Below are 16,195 nucleotides of genomic sequence, written 5' to 3' on the forward strand. Positions count from 1 at the left end.
CAGAGCCTGTCAAACTTTACTAACCACAGACTATATGACCACTCTAGGCGAACAGAATATTAGCTTATCCATTCTGACATTGATTTGATTTATTAGACAATTAAAGCTTATTTCCATTGTGGCCTTTGATGGAAAGGGGTAAGTGGAGTAAATGTTATTATAGGATGCATCATACAATACCTGGCAAAAAGACAAAAATGGCAGCCCAATACATTTAAGAAACTGTACAATACATACAGCCCAACACATTCACATTACGAACAAATAGATAAATAAATAAGCATATGAAAACTATAATAACTATATTGCATAGAACTTTTCTTCAAAATACAAAATGCTGCAAAATAAAAGGAGCAAAACAAACATATTAACAAGCAATCAGCTATAATAAAGGAAAGGCATGCACTGCTGGCTCCGTTAATATAGCAATCAAGTTTACCTTGTCCCCCTCGGGTCCAGGGTCACCAGCATCACCAGGATGCCCAACATCACCCTAGGGTGCAGTGAACACAAACCTGGAGTTAGGTGACTGCCTTAGTGTGTATCAGAATTAGGACAAAAAAAAGAAACCCTCAATTGATCGATTTCAAAGTATTTCTTTTCTATTTTATTTTTCTCATCTTTTCCTTACTGTTCTTTTTGCTTCACTGCACTATTAGTCAAAACAAAATCCTATTCAAATCCTATTCACCCATACAACTGTCCACAGAAAACTCATTCCTTACAAACACTGTTCACCACTTTTGTGACCTATGGTATATTGTTTTTCAAGATGGCTTTTTACATTCAAACAGAAACTGCAAAAACAATAATAGAAAAAGTGGCAATAAATAATTTATAAAGGAATTACACACTCTATTGGCTTGCATAATTGTTTTGTCGGCAACACAAAAGACGATTAATTATTTGTATAACATTTTGATGAGCTTGCAGCGCAGCGCAGCTTTATGTTTTGAGGTGCTTCCAAATGCTTTGAAAGTGGAAGTTCTGCTTCTGTTTCAATGGTGAAAAAAGTTTGTGTTGCCAATTGTGTACATCACACATTTCATCAGCTGCAGGTTGAATGAGGGAGAGATCCTTCCCCTTGATGGTGTCACTGAAGTGCAGACAAGCAATGCTCAAGCATCGCTATCGCTATCATAACATCATCAGGACATTTTAATTTCATGGTTTATGTAACAGTGATGCTGGTTCGATGGTTTTCAAATAATTTTTAATACATATTTGAAGGAACACACAAAATTTTGGCTAGAAATGTTAGACTGATAAAAATGTACTAAAACAATTTATTAGATATTAGTTTAGGGTTACAGGTGTGAATGTGTATGAATGTGAATCAGGACATTGCTTAAAAACAGAATGCACTCCTCAACGTGCATGCTATTCAACTCCAAACCTTCTCTGTGAAAATAAAGATTAAAAAATAGATTTTCAGTATAGATCAAGCATCTGGCCCAGGGGTCACAAAAGCGTCTTTGCCCAACCTTGGACAAATGTCAGATAAGTGCACCTACCTCTTTACCCAGCGGTCCAGCAGGTCCCTGCAGGCCTTTGAGACCCTGAAGTCCTCTGTCTCCTGGAATCCCTGGAGGACCAAGTTTCCCACAAGCCCCTGGGTCGCCCTGTCACACATGCCAGGAGAAGGCAGGAGCTGAGATACAACTGTTGACTGCAGGTTTTACAGACATGGGCTGAAGTGTAATTCCCTACTGAAGATTCCTTTCAGTGTTAAATTGATCAATCTTGACTGTTAAACACACATAACTAACTTTGCGTTCATACCACAAGCACCCACACCGCCATACTACAGTTTAAACTGCAGTGCCTACAGTGCTGCAGCATTACAGTGTGTTTTCACAGGTTCCCTCATTTCCACGATTCCCATTCATTTTCTATGTAAGCCGCCGCGCAATGCATTCTGGTAGCGTGTTTCGAGAGACGGTGCGTCATGTTGGCTGCTCCACATCTGCATAAAGTTGAGGTCTAGTCTACTTTATGCAAATCAGGGGCATCCAGCGTGACTCCCTGCTTCCCGAAACTTGTGTACAAACATTAAAACTAGGCGTTGTCGAAAATGGATATAGATTAAGCAACTGCACGGCTTATTTCTTGCCTCAGATGTTTTCAGAAACACATTTCGGTGAACTATTTTCGTAATGTAAGAGAAAGTTTTCCAAACAAGCTGCCATGTTTTTCCAGTTTGAAAAAGTCCTGGCAGATACCAAAGACAGCTCAACAAGTGAAAGCGTTCGTCCAATCAGGTGCAGCCAGGAAGTGTTTATTTGTTTCTCTGTAGTCATGGAGGAGAAACATATGGCACACCAATCAAGCGTCCAATATTGGGAAGCAGCGCGATCCTTCGCGTGAAGTTACGACTCTGTGAAAACGCACCTTTAGGGTGGCATAGAGCAGTGGTTCTCAATGTGGGGTCCGGGGACCACCAGGGAACCTTGAGGGGGTTCCAGGGGGTCCCCAGCAAATTGATGAATTGTTAAACTTCAGCATTATTTCATTTACAAGAAGTTAACACAATTAGAGAATGTAGAAGAATGAATATTTTGATCATAATTTCACTGTTATCTCTCTACTTACAATACAGTTATTCTTGGAATTCTGGACAAAATCATATCTAACAATAAAAATATTCTCAGATTTGGGTCAGAAAGGAAAAATTTCATCAAATGGGGGTCCGTGGCCCTAATGTGGACTAAATTAGGGTCCTTGATATGAAAAAGGTTGAGAATCACTGGCATAGAGCAATGCTAGTACATGACTGGTTGCTGAAGGGTTTTATCCGCCAAAATTGAGCTGCAACCATCTATTCTGTACCAACAAACAAGATAACAAAGTCACCTTGGCCACCATAAACTGCTGCTTCTGTGGTTGTACAAACAAAGTGACTATTTTCCAAGTTGCTAGCGGAGTGAATGAACAGTGAGGCAAAGACTCAGGAGTCGTGCGGCTGCTATCACTGACCTGGTCCCCTTTCCTTCCAGGCAGGCCCTCGACTCCCGTTTGGCCAGGCAGACCCTGGATAAGAAAAAGTCAGAACAATCATAAACTGACTGATAAAATGTCTACTGTGCTCCTGTGAATGTAGATAGATAATATAGTTTTTATTTATTTATTAACAAAACAATCTTCAAAGACAAACAAATACATACAGTCCATAAAAAAAACACATCCCAGCATAATAAAACTCTTCTCATCACAACAGTCCATAATCTAATTATCCAGTAGCAGCTACGCAAGTTGGAGAGAATACCAGTGTCTCCTTGATAAATGCTAAATGTTTTATTTTGATTGATTTCATTTTTTTTTTAAACGTTTGGTTTGCCTTCTCATTGTATGGCATGCCCCCAGTGACAATGACAATAAATGCGCTTTGTTTTATTTGGCCCTCCCAAATCCATTAAGCAGCTGCAGTCTCACCTTGGTCGTCTCTCACCTTATGTTCAGCCTGCTGCTAGAAACCTGGGAGCGATATTTAATCCAGACCTCTGTTTTCATGATCAAATAAAGAAAGTTGTTTCCTCCAGTTGAAATCCATCTCCAAAGTAAGTTTTTTTTTTTTTTTATCCTTCTCTGACCTTGAAAAGGTGATCCACGCCTCTATATCATTTTGTTTGGACAACTGCAATCATCTTTACTCCTGTCTCAGTCTGGATTCTCTCTTGTCTAAATTTCGGACAGAATGCAGCAGCAAGGCTTCTAACTAAATGTAAGAGATGTGATGTGATGTAAGACCTAATTTAGCTTCTCTACACTGGTCGCCAGTAAATTTTAGAATTGATTTCAGGATTTTACTGATCACCTACAAGGCTGGTGCTGCACTAGCTACATCTCTGACATTTTAATCTTCTCCAAGCCAAACCTCAGCCTGAGATCCTTGAGCCGGACGTTGTTGGTCGATCCAAAATCCAGGCTGAAAATCTGGAAAATCTCAGTAAGGACCCTGTATGGTGGAACAAGCTACTGCAGTGTCTTCTTTTAAATCACTTCTAAAGCAGACTTTTATAAACTTGCTTTTATTTAGCTTTTTGGTTTAGATTGGGTTTAGAAGCGCTATCATTTTCTTGTTTATTGTTATTTTATTATCTATTTATTTTATTCCTGCTGTTTTTTAAGATGGGCTGTTTTTATAGTTTTCCATCTCTGCTGTTTAGTGAAGCAATCTGTAACTTTGATTTGAAAAGAGCTCTATAAATAAAGTGTAGCCGAACACTGATGGAAAATGTAGGGTAGCCATAGAAATACATCTTTTTTTAAACTCTGGTACATAAAAGAATGCTTGAGCTTTCTCTTCTATAAAACTGTACCAACCTGTTGTCCGTCTTGTGCTGTAGGACCTTCATCACCAGCTGGTCCAGGCAAACCCTGCAGGTTACCATGACAGGTCAGTAAGTGAGCCCAACAAAACCTTACACAGGTAAGGCAAGGCAAGTTTATTGATATAGCACATTTCGTACATAAAGGAAATTCAAAGCGCTTTACACAAGGTATATAAGACATTAGATAAGAAATACAGCATAAGATAAATAAAAAGAGACAATAAAGTGTAAAGAAGAGAGAATAAATAAAGAGTTACAATGCATAAAAAGAGAATACTTTACATTTTATTGCTCCAGGAGAGCGTTATAAAGAAGACATTCACATTACAGGATCAACATATGAGCTTACCTTGTCTCCTCTTTCCCCTGCTGCTCCTAATAATCCATCAGCTCCTTGTTCACCCTGGGGAGAAAACAACACCATGCTGTAAAACAGCCGAGTAAGGAGATTCACAAGATCCGTGTCAAGCTGACTGATTACACCCACTTTATCATGACTCTACTATGCTTTTATATATTAGTATTCTGGGCCCTGGAGTAGTTTATCTTGATATAATGCATAAGCATGTGAGGTCATATGATATTTTGATGTGATATCCATGATAAATGGGACCACAGTGGAGCAATACATGGCTCTAATGTTGTCATGTTACCACTGGCACAACATATCACTCTGTAGGTACAGTGAAGCAGTGTTCATTTTCATCTTTTCTTGAATCCCCTTACGCAAACCAGACTTCAAGTTAATTAGAATTTAAAAGTTTCAGTCTGATATATTTCTTTTTGATTTCACTCTTCAAGCAAAATATTTAATTTCCTGGAAAGACACAGGATACTGCCAATTAGAAGTATCTTCCAGTTACTGGTGTTTACTGGTTAACTAGCTAAAACGAACAAATATTAAACTAATAATTGTCCTGATGGGTAGTGTTCTGTCAATTCTGATGCACTGTTGTATAAAAAATTGGCAACTGATAATTTTGTTGGTTCTTATTTGTGATACACAAATCATGTATAATATCAGACACCTGTTTCTATAGGGTATGATAGACGGATTTGCATCTTCTTAATTTTATTAGTTTTTTATTATTTTATTAGTCTTTTATTATCTACTATCTTATTATCTTTTATTACCTATTATCTTATCTTTTTTGAGGTATGTAATACTCAAGTTTGTCAACATTTGGTAGAACAGCAGTCGATGGTAAGTACCCACTCACTGTGATTCCCGGCGGCCCGTCTGGCCCCTGTGGCCCTGGGGGCCCTTTGCTTCCCCTGGGTCCTGGTTTTCCTATCGCCCCATCAGCACCTGGGAGACCGGCAAGACCCTGGAAATAAACAGAGAAAAACACACAGGCAAAGACATTAAGGCTGTCAGAATGGATTTCAGTGTTCGAATTTCAGTCGCATGTCAAAAAATCATCATGAATTCGAGTTACTAATTCAAGAAGTGATGTTTGGAAGACATTTGGATTCCCCTCAGTAAAATGAAAGGCTCACCCATCTACTGTTATCTTCTCTTGCAAATTTAAAGCAAAACACCAGCCCACATCTTTCAAGAAACTGAATAACGGCAAATCTACATGTTGAGAATCGACTCTGAATAGATCTCTCTCTGTTTAGAATACATTTTAGATTCACTGTGCCCGATGTTATGTAAATTGTTTCATTAATAATTGAATTTCAGTCAAATTTGACTCATTTCAGTCAATTCATGGTCAAATTTAATTTCAAGGGGCAATTTACAGCCCTAATAAAAATGCATGCATGCAAACAGACACACAGATACACAGGCAGAAACACACACACACACACACACACATTGGTAAGTGGGTGTAAATGAATTTTCACCCTGAGCACTGTAACTTACTGGTAGGCCCTGTATCCCATTGGGTCCGACATCTCCAAGTCGACCCTGTGAGAAAGAAGAAGAGTTGCATTCCCAAAAGAGAGTGACACTTACTCTCACAAATTGTTGGGGACACAAAATTGAAACAAATACTGTATGATGTGGTGCATTCTGAAGAATAGTTGGTAAGTTTAGTTAAGTCCTTGGTTTTCAAATTGCTAATATTCCTTCAGACTGGATCTACTACATTTTACAGATATTGAATGAAGAACATGAAGTAATGTTTTTTTTTCTAAAAGTGGACACACTGTAACATTTGGGACTAAACCCTTCACACATTACATCTGACACACTGTATCAGTCAGTAGAGGAGGACATGAAATAGATGCTTTAATGCAGGCACAGAAATGGACCGGCTAGGCTGTTAACTGTTATCATGGTAAATTTGTATTAATGCTGTTCACTATTGTTCATAATGTGTATTACGTAAGGCTGCATTCTCTCCTTTTCAGCAATAAACAGCTCTGAATATGTAAACCTTTGGAAGTTGTTTAACTTGTTGCTGTTGGCTTTTCTCATTACTAGACTGACCAGAATTATAATTCACCTGTGAATGTTGTTAACTTGTGAAAGTGTGGCGTGCTGCTCACCATTGTGTGCGATATTGTATATGATGCACATTATGTTTAATGTGTTGGCCTTGCAAGCTGAATTTCCTTCGGGACAATGAAGCTATTGTATAATATTATATTGTAATGAATGGACTGCAAACCGCTGGCATACCACTCTATGTCCAACTAATTTAGAATAGGTCACATATGTGGGAAATAAAGTACTCAGTTCACTTCTCACTGTTCACAGGTACAAACTGCCCCAGTAAAGGTTATTCTCACCTGCGGTCCCTTGGGTCCCTTCTCTCCAGGAGAGCCTGGCAGACCCTGACAAAAACAAAGTCAAGACAAGTCAAAATATGCTAATTGTACCCACTACTCACTCTCTTATGCAAGCTGTGACTAAAGCTGTTCATAGAAACAGGCCAGAAAAAGGCCAAATCTTTCAGCTTTTTGTAAAAGCACTGAAATTGATATAATTGGTCCACTTTATCTCATGTCATTTTCAGAATTGGAGCCTTTGCAAAAATGGCACTGATTGGCTGTGGTGGACTTTTACCAGCAAATGTTTTTTCCTTCAAATCTGTTGAACTGAACATGATAAACTGAAGAAAATATGTGTTGATGGTCTAAGAATACAATGGTGCTATGGGAAACATCACAAAATGGTCAGATTATCATGTAATGGTGTATTCAATGATATAATAAAAACAAAAATACAAAGAAATGACAGTTTTAAGAGAACCACAAACATCAGCATTATATATTAATATTAATATATGACAATCAAACAAAAAACCAAAAAATACAGTTCCCTTTGACAGCGCAGGGACATTTATTATTAAACTGGCAACAAATTATTCAAAATGAATCTCTAGCTTTCTTAGAAAAATGTTGAAAACTTGAGATGTGTCTAATTTGTTGTTGTTCATTCCTCTCAGTCTTCACAGCCTTGGCAGAAAGCTGCACTTCAGTGACACATTTAACATCCTTACAGCCTCATTTCAAGAGCTGAAGTGATGACTGACTTGCTAACATTATTAACAGAGTGCATCAGTCTGTAAATGTCTGCATTTTCCACTAGTTCAGAACAGTTTTAGATTTCAAGAGAAGCGTCTACAAGCTGAACAGAACTTCCTTTATGTTGATGTAAACCACCAAGCCCCATGCTCCTTTTTTGTTACCTAGCAACAAATGCAGCGGCTGGTTTTGTATATGAAAGGGTGCATCACTTACATTATCAAAATGTCTACAATGTCCTTGTTCAAAAATCTATTTGGGGAAAACATCCCGCCATCTTATATTGGGGAAGACAAATCAGCGATTTGCAGCCAAGATGTCACCTCACCAGTTGCTACACATTTCCTTGAATTCGGTCACAAAGTTGATCAATTACAATACACTGTTATTATGGCGCGCTCATGTAAAGGTGGAGATCTAGCTAATAAACTACTGCAATGAGAAGAAGTAGAAGAGACGAAATGGAATGTCTCCTGTAAATCTAAATGGAGAATTTGATTTAACTAATTTTCCTTTACAATACTACTTCACAATACAATACATTTCCCTACAATGTCAATAGCTTGACTGTATATACTTGTTTTATGATGACTTGCGCCTGATGTTGCAACTATATTCTGTCACCTAAAAACCAGTTGTATTGATATTCTGTTCCAAGTGAAAACTTGACCATTGCTGTTCTGGATAAGTTCATTGCTTCGGGATGCATATTATGTCTTTAACTGTTTTCTTTCTTTTTTTGTTAGAGATGTTGTTAAAATGAATTTAACAACCAGATGCCATCAGATAGGCCTAGATCTTTGAATGATATTGCTTATACTATATTTATACTGATAACACAGTGCATATGGATGTAGATGTCTGAATAATTTGCACATTTTGTATAACTCTTAATTGTGTCTGTTTCTTAGTACGGTCTGCATAGAACATCAGTGTATTCAGTGTAAGGAATAATGGCATATTCAGGAAATCAGCTATTAGCTATATCTTTTAACAATGTTAATGTAACAGTGCATAATGATGTAGATATCTGAATAATTGTACATTGTATATCTTTTTACCTGCTCTCTATGTGGTCAATATAGAACGCCAATGTATAGAATAGTGTATCAGGAAACCAGAACGAAGTGTATTAATTCACATGACTGTAAGAGAATATACATTGTATATTTACCTCCGCCAAGGAGGTTATGTTTTCGGTGCCATTTGTTTGTTTGTTTGTTTGTCTGTTTGTTTGTCTGTTAGCAGGATTACGGAAAAACTACTGGCCCGATTTTCATGAAACTTTGAGGAAGGGTGTAGCATGGGCCAAGGAAGAACCCATTACATTTTGAAGCGGATCCGGATCCGACTCACGAACAAGCAATAATAGCACGAACCTTGGCGGAGGTCTGCGCTCTCCGAGTGCCCTTCTAGTTTAATATTGTCTTCATCTACTGTGATATAACTTATGTTTCTGTGCATGTAACCTAATGTTGCCTCACCATCAGGTTGCCTAATTGCTTCAATTACCACCTGCTTTAAACAGGCTGAGCCACACAAGACAACTTCATGACACACGGATGAAGGCCTCGGGCTGAAATGTCTTTACTCTTTCCTCCCCTGCGCCGCCTTCAATACAAGATGTTAGAAGTAATTTAGTCTACTCAACTGTTATCAGGTAACAAGAGCAGTCCCTGGTTGTGTGTATGATAGGGTACATGCTTGCAATTTGGTGGTTTGCCAACGGCAGTGTGAAAAGGTCTGGGACCAGCAGTGCTGAATGCCCTATTTCTAAACAATTCTTTTTTGGCAGCTTTTCCATGTTAAAGGGCTTATTTTGACAGTGTCCAGCAGAGGGCATCATTTATTTCAGTTTAACCTTTTCAGTGCCACCTAATCTCTTAATGAACTGAACGCCCCAACACTGAAAATGTGTGTGAAAGACGCTGTTTTCTAAATTGTACTGCAATAAATAAAGAGATCAGATAATATATTATGATCTCTTAGATTATTGTGTTTGAGAAGAAGATATATCATGCTTCAGCCACTCCACAAAGGTTGATCGGTGCTCTCAGTGTAGGACAATTCATTAAAATGAGGTCTCTGGGCCACTGGGGCACACCGAGACCTGTCTTAATAAATTATTGTGTATAGATTTGACACAAATCAAAATTGCGTGTTTCCATGACTCACAACTGCAGAAAAAAACAGACCAGAAGCAGAAAAAGAATGGACCGGCACAAACCTGGATCAAAAATGTGTCCGGTGGATATTGGCCTTAAATCATTGTCAGACAAGCTAATAACAGATGCTATTAAAAGCTACAGTAGCAAGACCATTTCCTATTCCTGTCTTGTACACATAAAATTTAATATTTAATTTACTAACATTCACTTTACGAACATTCGCTATTTCGCCCATAGTATATATTTCAGAAATATTGGACACACATACTGGACAAAAAAAGTAAATACAATACAATCAGTAGCCTACAAATAATGGCATCTACAAATAATGGCATATAACCATACAGTATCTAAAATTCAATAACACCAAACACAACAGAGTAGAGGTTATCCTGGCCTCTTCATGAGGCGAATACTTTTCAAGTAGATGTCAGAAAATGTGTTACAGACTTGCAAGATGGGCGACTAATAGCAAAACTGAGTGCAGGTGACATGGCTGCAATTAAGGCCAAGTACCACTCACACTGCTTAACAGGTTATTATCACAAAGCAACCAAATTTCAAAAGAAAGACAACCAGGATAACAATATCAAAGTATGTGAAAACAGCCTTGGCAGAACTTGACAAAGTTGAACTCCTCTTGCTTGGATCGACTTGGAGTGGAACAGACATGTAGAGTCAACAACAGACATCCCAAAAAACAGAATAATGAGTTTCCTGACAGGGCAGCACAAAAGGGTGGAAGAGATGTGAATCTTGATGATGAGGCCATAACTCTAGCCAAGTTTGTGGACAAAATATGAATCAAATGGAGACAAAGCTCACAGGCTCGTTTCAACCAAACTCTCATGATGTCTGTACTCAAGTCACTGCATTGATGTCCCTGATATAAAATCAAAATCTGAGGATGTGTCTAAAGCTCAGCAAGCTCTCAACTTCTTTCATTCAACAGCTGTATTCAGAGACTTAACACAAAAACGTAAAGCACAAACCCAGAGCAACATACTCCTTTATCGCTGTATGTGGGGTTTAGTGTGCCTGCCAGCAAATGAAGAAGAAGAGACCTTCTCCGTACCGTATGACTGTACCATATGACAGATTGATGGATATCACCACAGCAATGGGCAACCATGTGAGTGAGCTGTATCATAGAGAGCAAGTAGTGTGTCCAACGACATTACACGGAGGACTGTCTACAACCACAGCAGTGGACGTTACACACCACAACTGCCTCTTTGCATGGAACAGGGACTTTCCTATTCCAGCATCTAACCAGCCAAAATAGGAGGACTGATTTAGTTTGACATGTTTCAAGATGAAAGTTTAACTTTCCATTTTCATTCATAACCATACTAGCAATCAAGCTGAAACTTGAAAAACAGAGGAAAAGCCATTGGTCCAGACAAAGGAAAGGATCTGCTGCCATCATGGTAATCGAGGGGAAGAGAGGTGCATATCTTCATACTACAACATAATCTTCTCAGATAGATAGATAGATAGATAGATAGATAGATAGATAGACAGACAGACAGACAGACAGACAGACAGACAGACAGACAGACAGACAGATAGATAGATAGATAGATAGATAGATAATTAGATAGATAGATAGATAGATAGATAGATAGATAGATAGATAGATAGATAGATAGATAGACAGACAGATAGATAGATAGATAGATAGATAGATAGATAGATAGATAGATAGATATGGACACTTACTGGAGGTCCAGACTTCCCAACAGGCCCAGGTAAACCTCTTAACCCTGGTTCACCCTAGTGAAGAAGATCAAAAACAAAACCATTGTTATGTTATTGTCTTTTTTTCATTTTTTTCTGTTGTTGTTAGTATTATAAGAGTAAGGTTGAAAATGTCTCGATTCACTGGCATTGGCAACAGCCACTGTGTTCATGCCTGAATATTAATTTCTCTATACCGATTCATAGTAAATCCTGACATTTTCTTCATGAATAGGCTTTTCATTCTTTGGATCACTGCAAATGAATTCTATAAACTTCCTCCATAATGTATTTTAAGGTTCCCATGTAAAAACTGCATGCTTGAAGTTGATGGTACTTAGGCCATTAGCTCATTCACACCCAGTATTAAAATGCGACCTGCATCTGGATGTGTTATCTGGATAATGAACAAACCCAATCATGCCCTTGCATTTACAACTGGTATTTATATTCAATCTGCATTCTGTCTGTATTCTGATCAGGTCTCATTTTTGTTACACACACTATGCAAAGCAGGCAAGTGGGTGGGGAGGGGGCAAGTCTCTCTATTGTCAACAAAAACTAAAAGTCAGGGCAGGTGTAGAGTCATCAGAGGTAAAGTTACTGTATAGCCTGTACTTACTTTTCTTTTGCCTTGGAAGGGGTCATCTTCCCTGCTCTGAGATACAGTATCTTCATATATTGGTCTATTTCTACACCCCATCCCACACCGCTATCAAACTTTACATTTTTGGCTCCAGGGACAAGAACATTTCAACCCGCGGTGATGATGTTTCCACCCCATGGGCAGATACTTCCTCACTAATGCAAACACATTGTATTAAGGATTGCATTTCCACCTGGCTGCCTCTGGCTGAGATCCGATCATAATGCGAGCAAGGTCAATTAATTCCAATCGCAATGCATGCTGAATTAACAGCTTGCATTAAGATGCATTTGTCCATATCCAGATAAGATATTCAGATACAGATCGCACTTTAATACCAGGTGTAAATGGGGTCTGAGAGACGACAAGGCCTTACCCACTCTCCTGTGTGACCTGTAGCCCCTCGCATGCCCAAATTTCCCGGGAAACCCTGAGGGCAGAAGGAACAACAAATGAAACAGGAAATGATGTCACAGGTAGCTGCTGTTTCTAATAATATAACTCTGCAGTGAAGAAGTCTGGTCCATTTTATTTCTAATCAAACAAAAATGTAGCTGGTGAGAACTTGTACCGAAAAGCCTTGATTACTGCAGACATCGTTTTTTGGTGGAAGCTTGTGAATTACTTATGCTACTAATAAAATCATTTTCAATCAATATTTGTATGTATATTTTACGTATGTATCAAATTATTAACATCTTTAGTAAGTAGCCATTAAATAAGTGGGATAATGTTCAGTGACCCTGTAATGCGTCGGGGTCTTGAGCTCTCTGGACATTATCCCTTATATGAAGCAAAAATGGAATTGTCAATATTTATAAATTTTCCAAATACCGAGAGCCACATTTAACACATCACAAATTAAAGCAACACGACTTGATTTTCTGTCTTTTTCATAATAGAAGTCTACACCTCAATCATTTTGTCCAATGACCCACAACTAGTGGCTTACAAGTAGAATGGATCACATTGGTATCCATTATCGGACGATACTTATAGTTTTAACTTGCAGTCGGCGTCTGCTGTGAAAAAGTGGTGTAGGTGCATTTGTCGTGTCTGCTCTGCTCTGTACGCCCTGCTGAAGCATCACTTACATACATGCCTACTGGGCCCTGGGGTCCCTCCATGCCTGCCTTCCCCGTGAAACCCTGGAGAACACACACACATACACACACACACACACACACACACACACAAAATAAATACACACTGTACACATACACTGAGAGAGCGCACACATATAACACAAATCATGTATGTGTGTGCATGTGAAGGGGGTCATTTGTGTTGTATTTTATTCATTTGTTCATTTGTCTATTTATTTTAATGTAAACTTGTTTTATCTTGACATTTTATCTGATGAACTTGGTGTGACTATGGCTTTATGTTTTGATTTCTTTGTGTGAAGCACTTCGTAACATTTGTTTTGAAAAATGCTATATAAATAAAGTATTATAATCATTATTTTTTTAACGCCTTTTGACTCACCCTCTCTCCTGGGGGCCCTGGTGTTCCCAGAGGTCCTGCCTTCCCAGGAGACCCCTATCAAATAAATATTAGTCAATAAAACTCCAGAGCATCAATCAACACCACAGTTTATAGGTCATCTGTTCATGTCAGCCGAATCCCCATGAACTTTATGGTACCAAATAACAACAAAATGAGAACATGTGTGCCGCTAACAGACCAAGCGCATGACGAATTTAAGAATCAAGCATGCCATGTGCGTCATCGGAAATAAATTTGTGTTGTGTTGTCCTCTTCCCACTTATTCATCTCCAAGGAACTTCCCGCCTCGCAGCCTAGACACTGACAAAATTTCCAGGCTTACGATTTCCAGGTTCTCTGTATTCCAAGCGATGTACAGCCACTGAATAGCAATGAAGCTTACCGGAGGACCTGGTGAGCCATCTGGACCTCTCTCTCCAAAAATCCCTTGAAAACCCTAGAAAAGTAGCAGAAGACATAATAAAAGATGAGTAGTGTGAACTAGAAATAAGAAAGTGTCACAGAGAGTTAAGAGATCGGGGTAAGAAGAGAGAAGAGCAGGGTGAAAGAGAAAAAAGCTACTGGATTATGCATGTGCAAAACCAACAAAAAATATAAAAATGCAAATCTGAAACTGTAATTTATTTCTCGCAATTAAGCAAAAACGTGTGCACTAAACTGTTAACTAAGTATTCGTTTAAATGAGTTGATTCCATTTTTGACTAACAGTTGCTTAATCTAGCATTTAATTGTTTCCTTACCATTTAATTGGATGGAATTTTATGAGGCTACGCAGTAAATGCTTTTCTGTATAATGTCGGAATAATTTAGAGTTTAACTAAAGCCTCTTTAACAGGCCGCATTTGTCTTTGTTAGCTTTGCCCTTTAATGATGCAGTGACTCAATAAAGAAGACAATACTGCAAGGGCTAATAAGCAGGCCCAGGTCAGGGTGATTTGGCCTTTAGATTCAGTCTTTGGAAAATACTGCCACATTATCTTAACAGTATTTTTTTATGTGGTAAATCCATTTGCCCTTCATGTTTCTTCTGCAGGCTTTGTGGATAGGAGTTGTAACACAAGTCACTGGACTGGTAACAAAGCAGTGAAGGTGACTGGGACAGGAGTACATCGAATATGTTATATATAGTATCATTATTATCATTATTATTGTTATTATTACTAATATAAAATTAACAAACTTGTATATTTCATTTTACATGCAAATTTGTTTGTATATTTGTTTATTTGTATAACGGTACATGATCGAAATAAATAAATCAAATCAAATATATAGTGTCTGTTCGTGTGTGTGTCTGTATACATACACGCATGTACGCTCATGCATGCAGCATGCAGAAAATGATACTCACCCTGACTAACCGCACACACTCCTAAATATTTTGATAGTGCTGTTTATGAGTTCGTCAACACACCTGATATCTTTAACTGGCTGGTAGCAGGTTCTGTTCTGTCCTGTTCATTTTTTTTTTTGGCTCAGGCAGAATTTGTTGTGTTTGCCTGGTCATGAACCTATAAAAACCCATCATATAATCTTGGGCTGTCTTGTAAAAATGTAATAAGGTGTTTTTATTCAGTTTAAAGAGCCAAGTTGGGGGGATGATATCATCTATTACATGCTGAGCTCATTCTGAAACTGAGTCTCATACTCGTACCGTTGGTCCTTTACTGCCAGCATTGCCAACTGCACCAGTGGGACCCTGAAAGAGAGGGAAGACTATCAGCGCAGTTTATCCCAACAGCAGGGGGGTCACAGCAGATGTCATTCAGAGAGCAAATTGTAAATATAATCACTTGAAAGGATGTCACTGCTGTCAGGTGAAAATCCTGGTACTCTATTTTAGATGATTTCTCTCTGTTTTGGATTGCATGATTTTCTTCATATTGGAAAGGTCACCGGTCACCTACCTAAAAATAATATTGTTTTTCTTAATTACTGAAAAGTTGACTTTTGGGGATATAAGGTTTTCACCTAACAGCAGAAATATGCAACAAACAAACAAACATATAAATGAAACAAAAACATTCCATCATGTCTCTCACATCTAGAGGCTTCTATTGAACAGTTTTATTGTTAAACTCCTGACTTCCCATTAGATGTCACAGACATCTGCAGGGTATCTGCAGGTTTCAGAAAGCCAATATTTAAAAACCTTTTAGGACCTATTTTAAGATACCTGGAATTGAATTTACAGTAAGACAAAAAATTAAGACGCAAAGATGGCAAAACCAGCCTAGTTCCAATTGAACATAATGAAAGTTCTGAAACTGTAAATAGGTGCTAGGAAATTAATTGTTAAGGATCATGAAGTCCAAATGTGT

At 38.3% G+C, this 16,195-nt stretch overlaps 1 protein-coding gene across 1 annotated transcript in view; it reads right to left on the reverse strand.

Moving 5' to 3' along the window:
- The window catches only part of LOC139926923 (uncharacterized), an 82,640-nt gene that overhangs the window by 16,963 nt on the left and 49,482 nt on the right, over positions 1–16,195 (reverse strand). The window contains exons 30-43 of the mRNA XM_071918786.2: positions 15,529–15,573; positions 14,257–14,310; positions 13,854–13,907; positions 13,460–13,513; positions 12,742–12,795; positions 11,702–11,755; positions 7,074–7,118; positions 6,202–6,246; positions 5,552–5,659; positions 4,681–4,734; positions 4,324–4,377; positions 2,977–3,030; positions 1,515–1,622; positions 440–493 (exon numbers count right to left, since the gene is read on the reverse strand). Coding sequence (XP_071774887.2) covers positions 440–493; positions 1,515–1,622; positions 2,977–3,030; positions 4,324–4,377; positions 4,681–4,734; positions 5,552–5,659; positions 6,202–6,246; positions 7,074–7,118; positions 11,702–11,755; positions 12,742–12,795; positions 13,460–13,513; positions 13,854–13,907; positions 14,257–14,310; positions 15,529–15,573 — 837 coding nt within the window. The remainder of the gene's footprint in view (positions 1–439; positions 494–1,514; positions 1,623–2,976; positions 3,031–4,323; positions 4,378–4,680; positions 4,735–5,551; positions 5,660–6,201; positions 6,247–7,073; positions 7,119–11,701; positions 11,756–12,741; positions 12,796–13,459; positions 13,514–13,853; positions 13,908–14,256; positions 14,311–15,528; positions 15,574–16,195) is intronic.

Source organism: Centroberyx gerrardi, chromosome 2 (genome assembly GCF_048128805.1).
Source record: "Centroberyx gerrardi isolate f3 chromosome 2, fCenGer3.hap1.cur.20231027, whole genome shotgun sequence".
Classification (NCBI taxonomy): Eukaryota; Metazoa; Chordata; class Actinopteri; order Beryciformes; family Berycidae; genus Centroberyx; species Centroberyx gerrardi.